The sequence below is a fragment of the Nicotiana tabacum genome, chromosome 13 (assembly GCF_000715075.1).
Source record: "Nicotiana tabacum cultivar K326 chromosome 13, ASM71507v2, whole genome shotgun sequence".
NCBI lineage: Eukaryota > Viridiplantae > Streptophyta > Magnoliopsida > Solanales > Solanaceae > Nicotiana > Nicotiana tabacum.
In genome coordinates this window covers 28,143,951-28,167,340 of record NC_134092.1, presented here as the reverse complement: position 1 = coordinate 28,167,340, position 23,390 = coordinate 28,143,951, and the positions used below count along the sequence as shown (strand labels likewise).

Below are 23,390 nucleotides of genomic sequence, written 5' to 3'. Positions count from 1 at the left end.
TTTGGAAGTTTGACCGGGAAGTTGACTTTTTGATATCGGGGTCGGAATCCACTTCTGAAAATTTTTATAGCTCTGTTATGTCATTTATAACTTGTGTGCAAAATTTGAGATCAATCAGAGTTGATTTGATAGGTTTCGACATCGAAGGTAGAAGTTGGAAATTCTAAGTTTCATTAAACTTGAATTGGAGCATAATTCATCGTTTTAGCATCGTTTTAGGTGATTTGAGGGTTCAAATAAGTTCATAATGATGTTTTAAGACTTGTTGGTATATTTGGTTGAGGTCCCGAGGGCCTCAGGTGAGTTTCGGATGCTTAACGGATCAAAAGTTGGACTTAAAAAACTGCTGCAATTTTCCCTTCTGCTGTACATTCTGGGCTGTGATCGAGCCCTAGATCGAGCCCAAGATTGAGGCCTGAGTCGAAGCCAGGGACGAGGTTCAGTATCGAAGCCACGATCGAAGGTCCAGCTCGAGGGCCATGATCGAAGGCAAGGCTCGAGGGCCAGGATCAAGATCCAAGATCGAGGCCACGATCGAAGTCCCAGGCCCGATGCCATGATCGAGGCCATGACCGAGTCCCAGGCTCGAGGCCCTGATCGAGGCCATGACCAAGTCCCAAGCTCGAGGACATGATCGAGGCCATGACCGAAGCCCAGGCTCGAGGGCCACGATCGAAGCCACAGGCTCGAGGGCCACGATCGAAGCCACGATCGAGGCCCAATTCCGAAGGCTGCCTGGGCAGTTTATAAAAGAGGACATTCGTCCCATTCGCCATTTTTAACAAATTGGAGCTTGAGCAGAGGCGATTTTTAATAGATTTTCAAGGAATAGACATTGGGGTAAATGATTCTAATTTGGATTTGGTCTATAAACATAAATATATCATTGTTCTCATCATTTAATTAGTGTTTTGAGATGGAAATTTGAGAAATTTTTAGAAATCTTATACAAATATTTTTTTGAGATTTCGGTATCGATTCGGAGTCGGATTTGAGTGAAACTGGTATGGTTGGACTCGTAATTTATTGGGTTATCGGATTTCGTAACTTTCGCCGGATTCCGAGACTTGGGCCCCACTGACGAATTTTTAATTAATTTCGAGATTTTTATTAAAAATGTAGTATTTTCTTATAGAATTGATTCGAATAATTTTTAGTGATTGTATCGAATTATTTTGGGTAGATTCGAGCGAGACAGAGTTGGATAATCGTGGAAAAGGCCTTCTAGTGGATTAAATTGGAGCAAGACGAGGTAAGTTTCTTGTCTAATCTTTTGAGGGGGAAATTACCTCATAGGTGATTAAAACTAAATAATTGTTGCTAATTGTGGGGACTACGTACGTACGAGGTGACGAGAGTTCGTGCGTAGTTACTATTAATGCTAAAGTCCGGGTAGTTTAGGACTCAAAGCATGAATTAATTGTGTAAATTATATTCTTTGTTTAATTAATATTATTTGACATATATATACATATATATTGTGAATTGTAAGATAAAAATATTAGAGGATGGAAATCTCATATACTTGATTTTTTTTGTTCTGTTTAAATTTATTTAATTGTTAAGAGAATTTGTTCTCCCTCCTGAATTTATCTTTTAACAAATATACTCTAATTTCGGAGGTACATAAGAAAATGTCCCCCTTTCCTGTGGAGCGAGCCGAACGCCTCGGCATGATAGATGCATCTATGGATCGTGCCACACGTCCCTCGGCAGTGTACACAATATTCTGGATCGGACCGAACGACCTCGGTAGAAATCGTGCTTAATAATAATAATAATTACACGATACTTTGACGGTTTATTGCAGCTTGTAAAGCTATTTGATAATTTGAAAATCCATTGAAATTGAATTGTAGCTTGTAAAGCTATTTGATATATTGAAATTTTATTAAAATTGAAGAATTTATGGATCTGATGAACAGGGTATTCATGCCATATATTAATTCGTTTGTCATTGTCTTCATTGATGACATATTGATCTATTCGCGCAGTAAGGAGGAACATGAGCAGCATATGAGAGTAGTGCTTCAGACATTGCGGGAACAAAAGATATATGCTAAGTTCTCTAAATGTGAGTTTTGGCTAGAGTCTGTATCATTTTTGGGACATATTGTATCGGGCGAAGGTATTAAAGTTGATCCCAAAAAGATTGAGGCCGTTCAGAATTGGCATCGTCCCACTTCGGCAACTGAGATCAGGAGTTTTCTGGGTTTAACAGGTTATTATCGTCGATTCGTGGAAGGTTTTTCATCTATTGCAGCACCTTTGACCAAATTAACCCAGAAGGGTGTTCAGTTCCGATGGTCCGATGATTGTGAGTCAAGCTTTCAGAAGCTCAAGACAGCACTGACTACAGCACCCGTGTTAGTGTTACCATCTGGTTCGGGAATATATACAGTGTATTGTGATGCGTCACGCATTGGCTTGGGTTGTGTATTGATGCAGGAAAGGCGAGTTATTGCATATGCTTCACGTCAGCTGAAGCCCCACGAGAAGAATTATCCAGTACATGATTTGGAGTTAGCTGCGATTGTTCACGCTCTAACGATTTGGAGGCATTATCTTTATGGGGTGTCTTGTGAAGTTTACACTGATCATCGCAGTTTGCAACATTTGTTCAAGCAGAGGGATCTAAATTTGAGGCAGCGCAGATGGCTGGAGTTACTAAAAGATTATGATATTACTATCTTGTATCATCCGGGCAAAGCAAATGTGGTTGCAGATACCTTGAGCAGGAAGGCGGAGAGTATGGGTAGTTTGGCTTTCATTTCAGCAGAGGAAAGGCCATTAGCCTCGGATATTCAGTCCTTGGCTAACAAACTTATGAGGCTGGATATTTCAGAGCCCAGTCGAGTTCTTGCATGTGTGGTGGCCCAATCTTCACTATTTGAGCAGATCAAGGCTCGCCAGTATGATGACCTATACTTGATGGTTCTTCGTGAAACGGTACTACGAGGTGGTGCCAAGGAAGTTACTATTAGAGCGGATGGTGTTCTGCGACTCCAGGATCGTCTATGTGTTCCTAATATGGATGGACTGAGGAAAAAGATCCTGGAGGAGGCACACAGTTCTCGGCATTCTATTCATCCAGGTGCTACTAAGATGTATCGTGACTTGAGGCAACATTATTGGTGGCGACGAATGAAAAAGGATATAGTTGAGTATGTATATAGGTGTCTAAATTGCCAGCAAGTTAAATATGAGCACCAGAGGCCAGGTGGCCTAATTCAGCAGATGACTATACCAGAGTGGAAATGAGAACGAATTACTATGGACTTTGTTGTTGGGTTTCCGCGAACCTTGAGGAAGTTTGATGCAGTTTGGGTGATTGTTGACAGGTTGACCAAGTCGGCATATTTTATTCCTGTTGTGACTACATATACTTCAGAGAGGTTGGCCCAGATTTATATTCAGGAGATAGTTCGATGGCACGGTGTGCCAATTTCCATCATATCAGATAGAGGCCCTCTGTTTACTTCACATTTCTGGAGAGCAATGCATAGTGAGTTGGGGACCCGTGTAGAGCTCAGCACAGCCTTTCATCCGCAGACCGACGGGCAGTCAGAGCGGACAATTCAGATTTTGGAGGATATGCTTAGGGCATGTGTGATCAACTTTGGAGGTCAATGGGATCGTTTCCTGCCTTTGGCCGAGTTTGCTTATAATAACAGTTACAAATCCAGCATCGAGATGGCTCCATTTGAGGATATGGTCGGCGATGTCGTTCACCTATCGGATGGTTTGAGCCAGGTGAAGCTAAGTTATATGGTACTGATTTGGTAAGGGGTGCCTTGGAAAAGGTAAAGTTGCTTCAGGAGCGACTTCGTACAGCACAATCCAGACAAAAAAGTTACGCGGATCAGAAAGCGCGTGATATATCATTTATGGTAGGTGAAAAAGTTCTCTTGAAAGTTTCGCCGATGAAGGGAATTATGAGATTCGGGAAGGAGGGCAAGTTGAGCCCAAGGTTTATAGGCCCATTTGAGGTGTTGAAACGAGTTGGGGAGGTTGCTTATGAGCTTGCATTGCCTCCCAGCCTATCGGGAGTTCATCCGATTTTCCACGTATCTATGCTCCGGATGTATCATGCTTACCTATCACATATGTTAGACTTCAGCACAGTTTAGCTAGAAAATAGCTTGGGTTATGAAGAGGAGCCAATTGCCATTGTTGATAAACAGATTCGCCAGTTGAGGTCCAAGAGGATTTCTGCAGTAAAAGTCCAGTGGAGGGGCCAACCAGTCGAGGAAGCGACTTGGGAGGCCGAGGAAAATATGCGGAACAGATATCCACACTAATTCAGCACTTCAGGTATAATTCTAAACCCGTTCGAGGGCGAACGTTTGTTTAAGAGGTGGAGAATGTGATGACCCAAAATGTCATCTTTAAATTTAATAATTAATTATGTGTTCTAAGACCTCAAAAAGTACTATTTATCATTTCTCGACTTGCGTGCGTAATCCGTAGAGATTTTTGAAAAGTTTTTATGTGAAAAATGGATTAAAATGTGAATTAGAGCTTTAAAACTCAATTGAGTTGACTTTGTTCAATATTTTGAGCAAAGGACTCAGATAAGTATTTTGATAGTTCCGGTAGGTCCGTATCGTGATTTGGGACTCGGGCGTATGTCCGGAATCAAATTCCGAGGTCCCTAGCCCGAGATATGGAATTTCGATGAAAAATTAAAAGTTTACGTTCAAATAGTGTCCGGATGTCTAATTATGTGCAAACGACCCCGGAATAGAATTTTGATGATTTCAACAGCTCCGTATGTTGATTTTGGACTTAGGAGCGTGATCAGAATTTTATTTGGAAGTCCGTAGTGAAATTAGGCTTGAAATGGCTACAATAGGAATTTAAAGTTTGGAAGTTTGACCGAGAAGTTGACCTTTTGATATCGGGGTCGGAATCCAGTTCTAAAAATCTTTATAGCTCCGTTATGTCATTTATGACTTGTGTACAAAATTTGAGGTCAATCAGAGTTGATTTGATAGGTTTCGACATCGAAGGTAGAAGTTGAAAATTCGAAGTTTCATTAAGCTTGAATTGGAGCATAATTCGTGGTTTTAGCATCGTTTTAGGTGATTTAAGGGTTCAAATAAGTTCGTATGATGTTTTAAGACTTGTTGGTATATTTGGTTGAGGTCCCGAGGGCCTCAGGTGAGTTTCGGATGGTTAACGGATCAAAAGTTGGACTTAAAAAGCTGCTGCAATTTTTCCTTCTGCTGTACATTCTGGGCTGTGATCGAGTCGAGCCCCAGATATCGAGCCCACGATCGAGGCCTGAATCGAAGCCAGGGTTGATGTTCAGTATCGAAGCCACTATCGAAGGTCCAGCTCGAGGGCCATGATCGAAGGCAAGCCTCGAGAGCCAGGATCAAGATCCAAGATCGAGGCCACGATCGAAGTCCCAGGCCCGATGCCATGATCGAGGCCATGATCGAGTCCCAGGATCGAGGCCCTGATCGAGGCCATGACCAAGTCCCAAGCTCGAGGACATGATCGAGGCCATGACCGAAGCCCAGGCTCGAGGGCCACGATCGAAGCCACAGGCTCGAGGCCCAATTCCGAAGGCTGCCTGGGCAGTTTATAAAAGAGGACATTCGTCACATTCGCCATTTTTAACAAATTGGAGCTTGAGCAGAGACGATTTTTGATAGATTTTCAAGGAAAGGACATTGGGGTAAGTGGTTCTAACTTGGATTTGGTCTATAAATATAAATATATCATTGTTCTCATCATTTAATTAGTGTTTTGAGATAAAAATTTGGGAAATTTTTAGAAATCTTATACAAACGAATTTTTGAGATTTCGGTATCGATTCGGAGTCGGATTTGAGTGAAACTGGTATGGTTGGACTCGTAATTTAATGGGTTATCGGATTTCGTAACTTTCGTCGGATTCCGAGACTTGGGCCCCACGGACGAATTTTTAATTAATTTCGAGATTTTTATTAAAAATATAGTATTTTCTTATATAATTGATTCGTATAATTTTTAGTGATTGTATCGAATTATTTTGGCTAGATTCGAGCTACACAGAGTTGAATAATCGTGGAAAAGGCCTTCTAGTGGATTAAATTGGAGCAAGACGTGGTAAGTTTCTTGTCTAATCTTGTGAGGGGGAAATTACCTCATAGGTGATTAAAATTAAATAATTATTGCTAATTGTGGGGACTACGTACGTACGAGGTGACGAGAATCTGTGCGTAGTTACTATTAATGCTAAAGTCCGGGTAGTTTAGAACTCAAAGCATAAATTAATTGTGTAAATTGTATTCTTTGTTTAATTAATATTATTTGACATATATATACATATATATTGTGAATTGTAAGATAAAAATATTAGAGGATGAAAATCTCATATACTTGATTTTTTTTGTTCTGTTTAAATTTATTTAATTGTTAAGAGAATTTGTTCTTCCTCCTGAATTTATCTTTTAACAAATATACTCTCATTACAGAAGTACATAAGAAAATGTCCTCCTTTTCTGTGGAGCGGGCCGAACGCCTCGGCAGGATAGATGCATCTATGGATCGTGTCGCACATCCCTCGGCAGTGTAAACAATATTCTGAATCGGGCCGAACGACCTCGGCAGAAATCGTGCTTAATAATAATAATAATTACACGATACTTTGACGGTTTATTGTAGCTTGTAAAGCTATTTGATAATTTGAAAATTCATTGAAATTGAATTGCAGCTTGTAAAGCTATTTGATAAATTGGAAATTTATTGAAATTGAGGATTATATATATATATATATATATATATATATATATATATATATATATATATATATATATATATATATATATATATATATATATATACACACACACTATTGCATTTTGAAGGAATTAATTATTTCTGCTGGTTAAATAAATTATTGTTATATTCTGGGAATCATGCTGATTTAAATATTCTAGTCTTATTTTAATTATTATTATTGACCCATAGTGAGTGTCAAAGTTGGCCATCTCGTCTCTACCACTTCGAGATTAGGCTTGATACTTATCGAGGGTACACGTTGTTTACGTACTCATACTACACTTGCTATACTTTTTGTGCAGGATCTGAGACAGGTACTAGTGGAGGACCTATCATCACATATCCACGTCATCCCGAGGCATAGTGGTTAGCTGCCTTTCTGAGCCGTTCTGCAGCTACCAGTATCTCTTCTTATATTTACATTCTGTCTATTTCATTCTAGAGAGTATTTAGAGTTTTGTATAATCTATTAGATGCGCATGCACTTGTGACACCGGGTCTTAGCACACATATTGGTAGAATTTGGTATTTTATTATTTTCTTGGATTAAAAGTTTAACCAATGTACGTTTGATTTATCATTTGGCTTGCCTAGCTGTAGTGTTGGGCGCCATCACGACCTATAGTTAAAATTGGGTCGTGACAATATGGTATCAGAGAACTTGGTTCACGTAGGTCTCACAAGTTATGAGCAGACCTAATAGAGTCTTGCGGATCGGTACAGAGACGTCTGTACTTATCTTCGAGAGGCTATATGGTGTTAGGAAACTACCTTTCTTCATATTCCATCGTGCAATTGATGTAGTACTAAATATCCTTCTCTTATTCTCTCACAGATGGTGAGAACACGCTCTAATGAGATTCCAGACCAGGGAAGAGCTACTCCCCCAGTTGCTAGAGGCCGAGGGAGGGCTCCAGGCCATGGTAGAGGGCGAGGACGTCCCAGGACTGTTCCAGTTATACCGCCAGTGGGTCCAGCAGAGAATCCCATTATTGAGGAGCAGGGAGAGGTGCCTGTGGCAGAGCCAGCTCCGATGGATTTCACATCTGTACCAGGATTTCAGGACGTCATGGGTCGTATGTTGCGGTTCATGGACAATATGACTCAGGCCGGTTTATTTCCGGCAGACCCAGCCACATCTCAGGTGGGCGGGGGAGCACAGACCCCAACCACCCAGGCTCATGGACAAGCAACTATTGTATATCAGACCCATGGTGCACTACCCGTGGGTGGAGCCCAGCCAGTGGCAGCAGCTACACCTGAACCCAGGCCAGCTGTAGCCTCCGATCCTCAGAAATTATTGGACCGATGGACTAGACTACATCCTCATGTCTTTGGGGATGAGCGACATGAGGATCCACAGGACTTCATTGATCGTTGCAGGGACAGACTGCACAACATGAGGATATTGGAGTCTAATGGGGTAGACTTTGCAACTTTTCAGCTATAGGGCAGAGCCCGTAGATGGTGGTAGTCTTATGTTCTTGGCAGACCAGTAGATTCTCCTCCCATAACTTGGGACAGGTTCACCCGTATATTCCTGGACAAGTATATTCCACCCTGCCAGAGGGAAGAGTTGAGGTTTCAGTTTGAGCAGCTCCAGCAGGGTCAGATGTCAGTGACCGATTATGAGGCAAGGTTTTCTGAGTTATCTTGCCATGCACTTATGATACTCCCTACTGAGGCGGAGAGAGTGCGGAGGTTTGTTGCGGGTTTACATACTGGCATTAAGGCCACTATGGCTCGAGAGGTTGAGATGGGTACTTCTTATGAGCTAGTCGTGGAGATAGCCCGGAGGATTGAGGGTGTACGTCAGCGTAGCCAAGAGCAGGTTACTAGAGATAAGTGGTTTAGGTATTCTGGAGAGTTCAGAGGTGCTCCGTCTGGGGGCAGAGGTCAGTTCGTGAGAGGGCAGTCCAGCAGACCCCCATATCCAGTACCCCAGCCTCCTCGGGGTGCTCCAGTACGACCTTATTTCAGTGCTATACCAGAGAGTTCTTATCGCCCACCCACTATCCAAGGTTCTTCCCGTGTGTATTCAGGTCCCCAGGGCCAGACACTTAGTCAGCAGCCCATCGCACCGAAGAGTTATTACGAGTGCGGGGATCCCAGTCACATGCGGAGGTTTTGCCCCAGGCTTCGGGGTAGACCAGTACAGCAGGGTCAGCAGCCTATGCTTACCGAACCAGTTGCTCCACCAGTAGTCCGATCACCGAGAGGTGGAGGACAGGTGGGTAGGGGCCATCCTAGAGGTGGAGGTCAGCCAGGCGGAGGCCGGCCAATTGGCGTTCTAGCTCGGTTCTATGCTTTTCCGGCTAGACCAGATGCAGAGGCCTCAGATGCCATGAATACAGGTATTATTTCTGTTTGTGGCAAAGATGCCTCAGTATTATTTGATCCAGGATCTAGATATTCATATGTGTCATCTCTATTTGCTCCATTCCTGGGTGTTTCTCGCGAGTCCTTGAGTACTCCTGTTTATGTGTCCACTCCTGTGGGCGATTCTGTTGTTGTGAACCGGATCTACCGGTCCTGTATTATTACATTCTGTGATTATGAAACTAGAGCAGATCTTTTATTGCTTGAGATGACTGATTTTGAAATTATTCTGGGCATGGACTGGTTATCTCCATATCATGCTATTCTAGGTTGTCATGCTAAGACTGTTACCTTGGCTATTCCAGTATTGCCTAAGCTGGAGTGGAAGGGTTCGCATGTTAGTTCATTTAATCGAGTTATTTCTTTTATAAAGGCTCAACACATGGTTGAGAAGGGTTGTTTGGCTTATCTAGCCTATGTTCGGGATACTACTACAGAGACTCCGGCTATTGATTCAGTGCCTGTAGTTCGGGAGTTCTCCGATGTATTTCCGTCAGATCTTCCAGGTATGCCACCTGATCGTGATATTGATTTCTGTATTGACTTGGCTTCAGATACCCAGCCTATATCTATCCCACCGTATCGCATGGCTCCGAAAGAATTGAAAGAACAGCTTGAAGAGTTACTAGCCAAAGGGTTCGTCAGACTGAGTGTATCGCCTTGGGGTGCACCAGTATTATTTGTGAAAAGGAAGGATGGAACAATGCGGATGTGTATTGATTATCGCCAATTGAACAAAGTCACTATTAAGAACAAATACTCGTTGCCGCATATTGATGATCTATTTGACTAGTTGCAGGGTGCTAGGGTATTCTCTAAGATCGACTTGAGGTCGGGGTACCATCAGTTGAAGATTCAGGATTCAGATGTTCCGAAGACTGCTTTTCGGAATAGATATGGTCATTATGAGTTTCTGGTGATGTCCTTCGGTTTAACTAATACCCCGGCAGCGTTTATGGAACTGATGAACAGGGTATTCATGCCATATATTGATTCGTTTGTCATTATCTTCATTGATGACATATTGATCTATTCGCGCAGTAAGGAGGAACATGAGCAGCATATGAGAGTAGTGCTTCAGACATTGCGGGAACAAAAGATATATGCTAAGTTCTCTAAATGTGAGTTTTGGCTAGAGTCTGTATCATTTTTGGGACATATTGTATTGGGCGAAGGTATTAAAGTTTATCCCAAAAAGATTGAGGCCGTTCAGAATTGGCATCGTCCCACTTCGGCGACTGAGATCAGGAGTTTTCTGGGTTTAACAGGTTATTATCGTCGATTCGTGGAAGGTTTTTCATCTATTGCAGCACCTTTGACCAAATTAACCCAGAAGGGTGTTCAGTTCTGATGGTCCGATGATTGTGAGTCAAGCTTTCAGAAGCTCAAGACAGCACTGACTACAGCACCCGTGTTAGTGTTACCATCTGGTTCGGGAATATATACAGTGTATTGTGATGCGTCACGCATTGGCTTGGGTTGTGTATTAATGCAGGAAAGGCGAGTTATTACATATGCTTCACGTTAGCTGAAGCCCCACGAGAAGAATTATCCAATACATGATTTGGAGTTAGCTGCGATTGTTCACGCTCTAACGATTTGGAGGCATTATCTTTATGGGGTGTCTTGTGAAGTTTACACTGATCATCGCAGTTTGCAACATTTGTTCAAGCAGAGGGATCTAAATTTGAGGCAGCGCAGATGGCTGGAGTTACTAAAAGATTATGATATTACTATCTTATATCATCCGGGCAAAGCAAATGTGGTTACAGATACCTTGAGCAGGAAGGCGGAGAGTATGGGTAGTTTGGCTTTCATTTCAGCAGAGGAAAGGCCATTAGCCTCAGATATTCAGTCCTTGGCTAACAAACTTGTGAGGCTGGATATTTCAGAGCCCAGTCGAGTTCTTGCATGTGTGGTGGCCCAATCTTCACTATTTGAGCAGATCAAGGCTCGCCAGTATGATGGCCTATACTTGATGGTTCTTCGTGAAACGGTACTACGAGGTGGTGCCAAGGAAGTTACTATTAGAGCGGATGGTGTTCTGCGACTCCAGGATCGTCTATGTGTTCCTAATATGGATGGACTGAGGAAAAAGATCCTGGAGGAGGCACACAGTTCTCGGCATTCTATTCATCCAGGTGCTACTAAGATGTATCGTGACTTGAGGCAACATTATTGGTGGCGACGAATGAAAAATGATATAGTTGAGTATGTATCTAGGTGTCTAAATTGCCAGCAAGTTAAATATGAGCACCAGAGACCAGGTGGCCTACTTCAGCAGATGACTATACCAGAGTGGAAATGGGAACGAATTACTATGGACTTTGTTGTTGGGTTTCCGCGGACCTTGAGGAAGTTTGATGCAGTTTGGGTGATTGTTGATAGGTTGACCAAGTCGGCACATTTTATTCGTGTTGTGACTACGTATACTTCAGAGAGGTTGGCCCAGATTTATATTCAGGAGATAGTTCGGTTGCACGGTGTGCCAATTTCTATCATATCAGATAGAGGCCCTCTGTTTACTTCACATTTCTGGAGAGCAGTACATAGTGAGTTGGGGACCCGTGTAGAGCTCAGCACAGCCTTTTCATCCGCAGACCGACGGGCAGTCAGAGCGGACAATTCTGATTTTGGAGGATATGCTCAGGGCATGTGTGATCGACTTTGGAGGTCAGTGGGATCGTTTCCTGCCTTTGGCCGAGTTTGCTTATAATAACAGTTACAAATCCAGCATCGAGATGGCTCCATTTGAGGATATGGTCGGCGATGTCGTTCACCTATCGGATGGTTTGAGCTAGGTGAAGCTAAGTTATATGGTACTGATTTGGTAAGGGGTGCCTTGGAAAAGGTAAAGTTGCTTCAGGAGCGACTTCGTACAGCACAATCCAGACAAAAAAGTTACGCGGATCAGAAAGCGCGTGATATATCATTTATGGTAGGTGAAAAAGTTCTCTTGAAAGTTTCGCCGATGAAGGGAATTATGAGATTCGGGAAGGAGGGCAAGTTGAGCCCAAGGTTTATAGGCCCATTTGAGGTGTTGAAACGAGTTGGGGAGGTTGCTTATGAGCTTGCATTGCCTCCCAGCCTATCGGGAGTTCATCCGATTTTCCACGTATCTATGCTCCGGAAGTATCATGCTGACCTATCACATGTGTTAGACTTCAGCACAGTTTAGCTAGATAATAGCTTGGGTTATAAAGAGGAGCCAATTGCCATTGTTGATAAACAGATTCGCCAGTTGAGGTCCAAGAGGATTTCTGCAGTAAAAGTCTAGTGGAGGGGCCAACCAGTCGAGGAAGTGACTTGGGAGGCCGAGGAAAATATGCGGAACAGATATCCACACTAATTCAGCACTTCAGGTATAATTCTAAACCCGTTCGAGGGCGAACGTTTGTTTAAGAGGTGGAGAATGTGATGACCCAAAATGTCATCTTTAAATTTAATAATTAATTATGTATTCTAAGACCTCGAAAAGTACTATTTATCATTTCTCGAATTGCGTGCGTAATCCGTAGAGATTTTTGAAAAGTTTTTATGTGAAAAATGGATTAAAATGTGAATTAGAGCTTTAAAACTCAATTGAGTTGACTTTGTTCAATATTTTGAGCAAAGGACTCAGATAAGTATTTTGACAGTTCCGGTAGGTCCGTATCGTGATTTGGGACTCGGGCGTATGTCCGGAATCAAATTCCGAGGTCCCTAGCCCAAGATATGGAATTTCGATGAAAAATTAAAAGTTTACGTTCAAATAGTGTTCGGATGTCTAATTATGTGCAAACGACCCCGGAATAGAATTTTGATGATTTCAACAGCTCCGTATGTTGATTTTGGACTTAGGAGCGTGATCAGAATTTTATTTGGAAGTCCGTAGTGAAATTAGGCTTGAAATAGCTACAATAGGAATTTAAAGTTTGGAAGTTTGACCGAGAAGTTGACCTTTTGATATCGGGGTCGGAATCCAGTTCTAAAAATTTTTATAGCTCCGTTATGTCATTTATGACTTGTGTACAAAATTTAAGGTCAATCGGAGTTGATTTGATAGGTTTCGACATCGAAGGTAGAAGTTAAAAATTCGAAGTTTCATTAAGCTTGAATTGGAGCATAATTCGTGGTTTTAGCATCGTTTTAGGTGATTTGAGGGTTCAAATAAGTTCGTATGATATTTTAAGACTTGTTGGTATATTTGGTTGAGGTCCCGAGGGCCTCAGGTGAGTTTCGGATGGTTAACGGATCAAAAGTTGGACTTAAAAAGCTGCTGCAATTTTCCCTTCTGCTGTACATTCTGGGCTGTGATCGAGCCCTAGATCGAGCCCCAGATATCGAGCCCACGATCGAGGCCTGAGTCGAAGCCAGGGACGATGTTCAGTATCGAAGCCACGATCGAAGGTCTAGCTCGAGGGCCATGATCGAAGGCAAGGCTCGAGGGCCAGGATCAAGATCCAAGATCGAGGCCACGATCGAAGTCCCAGGCCCGATGCCATGATCGAGGCCATGACCGAGTCCCAGGCTCGAGGCCCTGATCGAGGCCATGACCAAGTCCCAAGCTCGAGGACATGATCGAGGCCATGACCGAAGCCCAGGCTCGAGGGCCACGATCGAAGCCACAGGCTCGAGGGCCACGATCGAAGCCACGATCGAGGCCCAATTCCGAAGGCTGCCTGGGCAGTTTATAAAAGAGGACATTCGTCCCATTCGCCATTTTTAACAAATTGGAGCTTGAGGAGATGCGATTTTTGATAGATTTTCAAGGAATAGATATTGGGGTAAATGATTCTAATTTGGATTTGGTCTATAAACATAAATATATCATTGTTCTTATCATTTAATTAGTATTTTGAGATGGAAATTTGGAAATTTTTTAGAAATCTTATACAAATATTTTTTTGAGATTTCGGTATCGATTCGGAGTTGGATTTGAGTGAAACTGGTATGGTTGGACTCGTAATTTATTGGGTTGTCGGATTTCGTAACTTTCGCCGGATTTCGAGACTTGGGCCCCACTGACGAATTTTTAATTAATTTCGAGATTTTTATTAAAAATGTAGTATTTTCTTATAGAATTGATTCATATAATTTTTAGTGATTGTATCGAATTATTTTGGCTAGATTCGAGCGAGACAGAGTTGGATAATCGTGGAAAAGGCCTTCTAGTGGATTAAATTGGAGCAAGACGAGGTAAGTTTCTTGTCTAATCTTTTGAGGGGGAAATTACCTCATAGGTGATTAAAATTAAATAATTATTGCTAATTGTGGGGACTACGTACGTACGAGGTGACGAGAGTCCGTGCATAGTTACTATTAATGCTAAAGTCCGGGTAGTTTAGAACTCAAAGCATGAATTAATTGTGTATCTCTTCTTTCTGAGCCGTTCTGCAGCTACCAGTATCTCTTCTTATATTTACATTCTGTCTATTTCATTTCAGACAGTATTCAGAGTTTTGTATAATCTATTAGATGTTCATGCACTTATGACACCGGGTCTTGGCACACACATTGGTAGAATTTGGTATTTTATTATTTTCTTGGATTAAAAGTTTAACCAATGTACGTTTGATTAATTATTTGGCTTGCCTAGCTGTAGTGTTGGGCGCCATCACGACCTATAGTTGAAATTGAGTTGTGACATATTAAATAAATTTCCAATAAGATGTATGTGTTTGCATTAGTTTTTTTTTTATATTTTTAATGTAGCTTGAGATTGGAATCCGTAACTTTCAAGGTATTGCGATTCAAAAGAATTTTGAGATTAAATCCAACACTATATAATTTTTGTGGTATGTTATTTTAAATTCAACTCAATCGTGCTTTTTGTTTGGTTTAATAATTATATATCTGATATTTCCCTTTTTATCTAGTTTCAATTTGTAAAATAAATGTTAATATATGAATGAATAGACATATTTTACCTAAGAACCAATCATTTAAATACTCAAACAAAACAAAAAATCAATCATACATATTATTATCTAATTGATGTAACATAAATTTGAATTTTAAAATATAGCTCATAAAAGATGCTCTAGTTTTACCATCATATTAATGACGTAAAGTTTCCATGTAAACTTTACATTTTTAAGTCGACATGTTACACAGTTCATGTTTGGAAAGGATTTGTATTAGTTATTATTTTTATTTTAATTGCATTGAAAGTCCTAAATATTTGGACTTCTTATATAGTACCATTTTAAATAAGGAAGGATTCAATATACAAAATTTTAGGTGATTATAAATCCTAAATATATTAGGTAAATAATTAAATGACTATTTTATCCAATGTGAATCTATTTTAAAAGGGTAAAAAAATCGAATGACATTTCGCTAAGGACCTTCATGCTTTTAATATAGTATAGATGAGTGCACCATTTGTGATATGATTTGTGCGGAATAAGGCCGGGCGAAGATGGGTGTATTTTGTGGGACAACTAATTTACTCACAATTATATTGGCTAATAAGAAAGAATAACTTTTGCATATTTTGTTTGATTTTTTTCTCCGACATCAGCAAGTTTGGCAGATATATCAGCCGAAGCTTGCAGTTCCATGAATAATTCTGCATATCTAACGTATCAAACCTTGGATTCGTCTAGACATAATTTATGCATTATAAGATTTTCTTTGGGATATGTGTACTTTATATTTACTTTACATAATTCAAGTAAGGGGAAAATTTATATTTAGGACTTTTTACATAGTTCAAATAAGGAATAATTTAATAGATAAAATTTAGTTGGTTTTGAACTCCTAAATATTAGGTAAATAATTAAATTACTATCGCTAAATAAAAGAAAAATAGTTAAATAACTATTTTGTTTAGTGCGAACTCTATTTTTATATGACAAAAAAGGTGAACGACATTTCGCTAATGGCCTTCGTGATTTTAATATAGTATAGATAGATATATATATATATATATATATATATATAGATTAGATTTGTTTAAGATCTATTTAGATTATGTATCAGATAATACTTATTTTAAAGATACATCTGTAATATTACCTTATAAATGGTTTGTTTTATAATATTTTTACAGTATTAGCCCATAAAAACTTAAGTTCATACAAATATGCACGAACTAGAACGATATAAAGACTACACCTCAAGTATTGTTGAGGTTAATGAACTTTCTGGTTATTCAACTATTATAATTAGGATTATCTAAAAAAGAATCTAAAAAAGAAACTATAGAACCTACAGAAAAATGCATGCATGCATGCATCATATGTAAACTGTTGCAAAAACTCGTAAATAACGTGAATACTTAACTAAAAAGAGAATCGTCCGATATATATATATATATATATATATATATATATATATATATATATATATATATATATATATTATTATTATTATTATTCTTCTGTGTGGTAAGTAATTCACTTTTTGATACTTGATTGAGTGTACATAAAGTATTTTTGGAACTAATTAAATTCTTTTGAACATTTTGAAGATATAAGTGTTTTGATTTTGAGAGGAAAATTCTAGGAATATTAAACTACACTTGGAATCTTAAATCAGCAAATACATTTATGTGATAGTATAGTATCTTAATAGTTTTGCTTTCTAGAGATGGTTTATTCGTTTTAAGACTTTTGAGTTAATTATCACTGGATTTGACCGTTATGCCTTGATTCATCTTATATTCTTTCATAGTTTCTTACTATATATATTTTCTAATCTAAAATAAAAGAAAGAAAAAAGCTACACTTTCTCTGGCAAGTAAGCAGCTTTAAGATTGTAAAAAGATATGATACACTAATAATAATTATTTGGGTTAATTATTATAGTTATAACAATTGAACCCGTAGTTTGTAATATTACTCTTATCTCCCTTATTTTAATTTTGTATAACAAATCTTTTACCTATTTAAAATGACAAATTATTCACATCACAATATAGTTATATTAATAAAAAAAAAGTAAAAGAAAATTAAAAAAATTTAAAAAAGTAAAATAAGAGTAATATTGTAAACTACAAGGAAAATTAGTGTGCCGGAGCAAAATGTGAGGAGGTTTCTTAAATTATCTCTAATTAATTTAATACGTAGCAATAAAAGCAAAGGGGCAAAAATACAAGTAACTGAGAATCCTACTTTCCCTTTTTATATTTAACGAAAATCTGTGAAAAGCAAACACATAAAACTCAAGTAACATACAAACTATACATCACTCAATCCATTCACAACAAGTACAAAACAAGTACATTACAGCTAAAAGCACCTATATAGTTACATATACGCGTAAGATCTGTTTATCAATATCAAAATGAATTTAAGTTATATACAATGTAAAATTTTATCTTTATTAATTTGTACTTTATCAAGCTATCTATTATTAGTAGTACTTATGATAAAACTTATATCTATTAGCTTAGAATTATTTTTCATACAATACAACTATATATATATATATATATATATATATATATATATATATATATATATATATATACTATAACAAGTTATTACTATTATTTATTACTATTAGTTATAGTCTACCAATTAAGTGTTTATTAAATGGAATAACCCGTTAATATAATTTGATTGACGACCTAGAATATATATTATCAATGTTAGATCACACTTATAAATAATTTTACACTATCGTTATATAAAACTTAATTCTATATCAAATTACATTGGATAGTACTTAAATTATGCACTTATAATCTAAGAGATATTTACATAATCAGCTACATTTAATAGGTATTGATTTTCAACCTAAAATGTATATATACTATTGAGTATAATTTGCTATAAAACGTTAAAAATACACTTACATTGTGTATAACTTAAATCTCAATCAAATATATTTTTCTGGTTTACGTTGGGATCGATTATATTCGGATTCACGCCGGAAAATCTAAATCAAATTACATTAATAACTAAGTACTGTTGAGGGAAACAATTTTTTTTCAAAAAAAAATAAAGAAAATCAGAGGGAGAGGTGTGGGACCAGAGTGCAATGAGAAGAGCGTATTGAAGGGAGGAGGGAAGACTTAAAGATCACGACAATGGAGTGGTGATATAACTAACTAAAATAGTAAGTATACAGCTAGCAATGAAACAATAGATACCCCTTACCAACCATCACTCTCTCCTTCTACTTCTCCTTTTTAACTTTCTTCTTTCCATTTCTCTCCTAATTAAAACCCCTTCATATCTCCTCTTCTTCTTCTTCTGGTACTACTACTTTCTTCTAAGGTATTACATATAGTTCATTCTTTCTATTTGATCATATATACTACTCTCATTCATTCTCATTCCTGGCCAAACTATAGGCTTTTTTTTTGTGTGTGGATTTTTTGCTTTTGTCTTCTTTAAGGTACATTCACAACCAGCTATAGTTCATAAGTGGAGTAATTTTCTTTTTTGGTGTGGGTGTTGTAAAGTTTTTGTCTTTTTTTTGGGTTCATTTTCTCAGAGACTAGGAATTCTGCAGAGTTTCCTTGGGACTTGAGCCTATCAAAAATAGTAGTACTAGTACTAATTCCAGTTACCTGTTACTCTCTTCTCAGATTTGGGCCGGAGGTTTGAGGGTTTAAGTGTTAGTTCTGTTTTCGGTGTTTGTTTTTTTTCTTTTCAAATTTCATGTATTTGGTGCTTTTAAGGTGTTAGGCTGTACAATTTTTTTGGACTTTCAGTTACATTTTTGGAAAACAGAGAAGCATAGAGAAATTTTTTTGAGTCTTTTTTGCTGTGTTTTGCTTCAAATGAAGTAAAAAAAACTTGGTTTCTTAGAGATGTCTAGGCATAAAAATTGAAATTTTACTCCAACTTTTTGCTGTTTTGCATTGTTTTTATACTTTTCTGAACAATTTTGGAATATAATTGCAGAGGAATTTTCTGAGAAAATTTGGAGACTCTGAAGCTTTTTCTGCATATTGGGTCTACAAGTTCTTGCATTTTTAACATTTGCTTTTGGGTTTTCAATTTTTTTTAAAATAATCTTCTTTTCTTGTAATTTTCTCAATGTGTCGGTACACTCAGTGTGAACGCTCTACTTCAGTTCATTCTCATCCCAGTTTTTGTTTTTTTCTTCTTCTGAATTTCCCAATTTTTCTTTTTAAAATAATTTGCTAAATATTACAAAAATCCCACTCTCAGAATCTTGATTTTTTGTTGTGGATTGACAAAATTCCAAAAAAAAAAATCAACCTTTTTCTAATAAAATGTGCCACGCCTCATTTTTGACACCTTGGCTCCAGCTAGAGCACTTGGTGGGGTTGGCCCCTACCCTTCACATTAATTTTCATTTTTTTCCTTATAAAATGACTAAATGAGCATTTGTATTTTTGCTTCCTGTACCTATGTGTTGCGCTCAGAAATTGTTATCATTTGTTGGTATGAAAGTTTGATGAATTTTCTTAGTTGGTGGTAATTATTAATGTGTTTGTATTATTTTTTGCAGTTAGAGTAGAAAAAAGAAAGAGTAAAAATGGGGTCAAATTTGGTGGATGAGATAGACTGTGGTAGCTTCTTTGACCACATTGATGATTTGATTGATTTCCCTCTAGAGAATGAAAGTGCTGGCCTTAGTTCTACTGATTGCAAAGATTTTCCAACCATTTGGAATGACCCCTTGCCGGATTCCGACTCACTTTTCTCAGGCAGCCACCGGAATTCAGCCTCCGATTTCTCGGCCGAGCTCTCAGTTCCGGTGAGTATTCTTTTTGTAGCCACTTATGTCCCACAATATGTAACTTAAATCTTTATTTATATATTACCGTTATAATTAAATAAAAAATGGTCAAAGTTTAAGTGATTCCTGTAAGGTTACGTGTAGGATAGGCTAGTTACCTTACATCTCAAGAAATGCGATACTTTCACGGATTTTGCTCAAACGCGAAATAATTTATGCACCGAACTACTTCATACTTTAAGTGATTCCTATGGGGCTGATTTCTTTTTATGTCTCATCACGTGAATTGGACGTAGAGTTTTAAATATGTATTGCTTAGTACTTGATTAAAGAATTGTATCATGATTGGAGAGATCGGCTATTTAATGATGGATTAAGATATGTTTTGTATCTGACTGCCAGCTGGGCTGTCGGTGCTAAAGAAGTACACTACATTTTATGCTCAAAATTCAAACAATTTGCTCCATTTCAGGAAGGAAAAAAATAGTCCATTTCAAACAATTTGCTGAAGCTGCAGTCAATTCTTCATTTGGGACCGCATCATAACTTTTTGCAGTTGTCCAATCATTCTATAGATAAAAGTTTGTTGATTGGTGGAATTAATTTGAATTTTTATTTCAATCTCATTTTCAAACCTTGTATTATTGTGAGAGCATTTACCATTTTGTTAACTGTGTTCAAGCTGAAAAAGGAGTATCCCCTTTGGTCCTGCAACAGATAGAGAGATAGAGGGACTACTAGAATCCCTGTTAGAGTTATGAGACTTATAGCCTGTTTGGCTAAAAAAAAAAAAAAAAATTTGAAAAGTGTTTTTTTCCAAAGTTAAAGTGTTTGGCCAAGCTTTTAGATGAAAAAAGTGCTTTTGAGTAGAAACAGAAGCAGAAAAAAGTAGTTTCCCTTCTAAAGCACTTTTTTGAAAAGTACTTTTGAGAAAAATACACTTAGAAGCAGTTTGTAAAAGCTCGACCAAACACTAATTGCTGCTCAGAAGTGCTTTTCAAATAAATTAGCCAAACACAAACTGTTTATCACCAAAAGTACTTTTGAAAAAACACTTTTGAGAAAAATGACTTCTCAAAATATCGGGAGCTTAGTGTACTGGACTGTCCTTTTTATGCATCCGGTATTGGAAACCCACTGGCCCGAGTAATCTGGATTCACGCCGTGTAGGTAGTTGGAAAGTCCTGTCTATTTCGACTCCCATCCCTTGCCACTCGCATGTGGTAGTTGGAGAGGTGGTTGTTGTATAACAAGGAATGACCATCATAATTAATGACAGATAATAACATTCAATTTGCACCAGCATGATTGTGCAACTATAAGCAAAGCTGAACCAACTTTCTATTGAAAGTCATTGTCATCATTGAAAAGGACATTGTATCTATTAAGTGATATTTCTCAAACTATTGTTGCTTAGAATAGCATAATGTTTTGAGTTTGATATCATATACTACAACTCTGAACTCTTTGTCTGATATATTTGTGATCTTGTGTTACAGTATGAGGATATTGTCCAGCTTGAATGGCTTTCAGCATTTGTGGAGGATTCCTTTTCAGGCGGAGGATTAACTCTCGGGAAAGACAACTTTCCTCTTAACAAAGAGACATCCGAAGCCAAATTCCAGACTTCGAGTCCTGTCTCTGTGCTTGAGAGCAGCAGCAGTAGCTCTTCCTCTTCTTGTTCAGTTGAAAAAACTGTTCCACTTAGTAGTCCATGCCATCGAGGTCCACAACGTGCTCGTAGCAAGCGTCCTCGCCCTGCAACATTTAATCCCGCGCCAGCAATTCAACTTATCTCTCCAACATCATCTTTTACTGAGATTCCCCAGCCATTTGTTGCTCCAAAAATTACTTCAGAATCGGAGAATTTCGCGGAGTCTCCCATGAAGAAGATTCTGAAACCTGCTGTAGCAGAACAGAAGACGAAAAAGAAACTCAAGTTGTCATTTCCTTCATCTCTGGTCAAGACAAATCAGAATCCAGTGGCACAGACAATTAGGAAATGCCAGCATTGCGAGATAACAAAAACTCCTCAATGGAGGGCAGGTCCAATGGGACCAAAAACTCTGTGCAACGCGTGTGGTGTTCGTTACAAGTCAGGACGACTCTTTCCTGAATACCGGCCTGCTGCAAGTCCTACATTTGTTCCAGCAATTCACTCAAACTCTCACAAGAAAGTTATTGAAATGAGAACTAAGGTTGTCCCGGACAACAATGCCACCATAGCCAGGACCGCGCCACCAGCAACAGTCACCCAACCGGAGTTCAACCCGAGTAATGAAGACTCAGTGGAGGAAGAGAACAAATGAAGGAAAGAAGCAGAGAACAGTTTTCCCTAGTCCATAGTGTTGTAGTCATCTCCCTGCCTTCGCATTTCAATTCTTAGTGTTATTTGTGTATTTCATTTCTTTGTTCATTGTTGTTTGTATAGAGTTGTAATGGGTAGATAGTGAAGAAATAGAAGATCATATGTTAGGTGGTAGAGAGCAAATATGGAGATTAGATTTAAGGGCTAAGCATCAGTGTTACTTAAGTTTCTTTTAAAGTTAAATTAGGTTTGGGGTCAGTGTTGGTCTTTTTGTTAGATATTAATGCCTTCTTTTCTTTGTCCTTTAAATGGGAATTCTTTTTGCAGTTCATTTGTTATTAGGCAACTCTGAAATGAGTAATGGTTTATTTTCTAAGTAATTTTTTTTTTGTCAGTGTTGTTTTTGTTTAATTGCTTTCCTAAAATAATTAATTGAATGAATTAGAACTCTAATTCTGTAATAATAGTACACGGTTTTTTTAAACGACATTATACACCTTGGTTTGATAGAAAATCCTTGATAATAATTTTATAAAAGTGATGGCAAGGCAACATCATACAGTCTTGTGCTCTAAACAAATTTTGTCTCCACGAAATTAAACAGGATACTTCGAATTTTTGTGTGATTAATGGAGGAGTAGGAGTAAGGATTGAATTACAAATAACTTTGATATTTTTCTTTTAAAAATAAATTACTACTATTTCAATCATAATCTTTCACTTGAGAAAACATCAGAAAAAATCATCGAATTCTGACAAAAACATCAATCTAGACGACGAATATTATCCAAGTTATCTTTTTTATAGAGTGACATGTCTAAATTATAAGAAACTTTTAAAGTGGTTTGGTATCATTTCTTTTTCTTAGATTTCCAAAATCTTAAAACAAAATAAAAAATTGATCCCTTGTACTTGTCATGTTTTGTTTTGGATTTCACGGTGAAGAAACTAGTCAAACTCTTCGTGTTATCAAGAAATAATCTCGCATGATATTTCTAGCGTCAAAGTTAAAATATTAATTGTTCAATTAGATTTTACTATTTAGCATAATTACTCAACCCGATTTTAGTATTTAACATTGATTATGATTTAAAAGGGATGCAAATTACAAATTGGCGGTTATACGGTTTGACCAAAAAGTATAAATTTCGGTTAAACTATCAAATTTATATAACAAGGGGTTAAATCTAGTTAAGGATAATAACTCTAGACACTAATCTTGAAAACGTACAGTAGACGGGACAGACCCCATGAACGATTGACGACTATGAATGTGAAATATT

At 38.0% G+C, this 23,390-nt stretch overlaps 1 protein-coding gene across 2 annotated transcripts; it reads left to right on the top strand.

Annotated features, from left to right (window-relative positions):
* Window positions 1-18,212: 18,212 nt before the first annotated feature.
* LOC107808597 (GATA transcription factor 8-like) lies at window positions 18,213-22,497 on the top strand. Of its 2 annotated transcripts, none has more exons than XM_075227632.1 (3): window positions 18,213-18,482; window positions 19,569-19,817; window positions 21,299-22,484. In XM_075227632.1, the coding sequence occupies exons 2-3, from the start codon at window positions 19,596-19,598 to the stop codon at window positions 22,106-22,108; spliced, it is 1,032 nt and encodes a 343-aa protein (XP_075083733.1). In that variant the 5' UTR covers window positions 18,213-18,482; window positions 19,569-19,595; the 3' UTR covers window positions 22,109-22,484.
* Window positions 22,498-23,390: the final 893 nt, after the last annotated feature.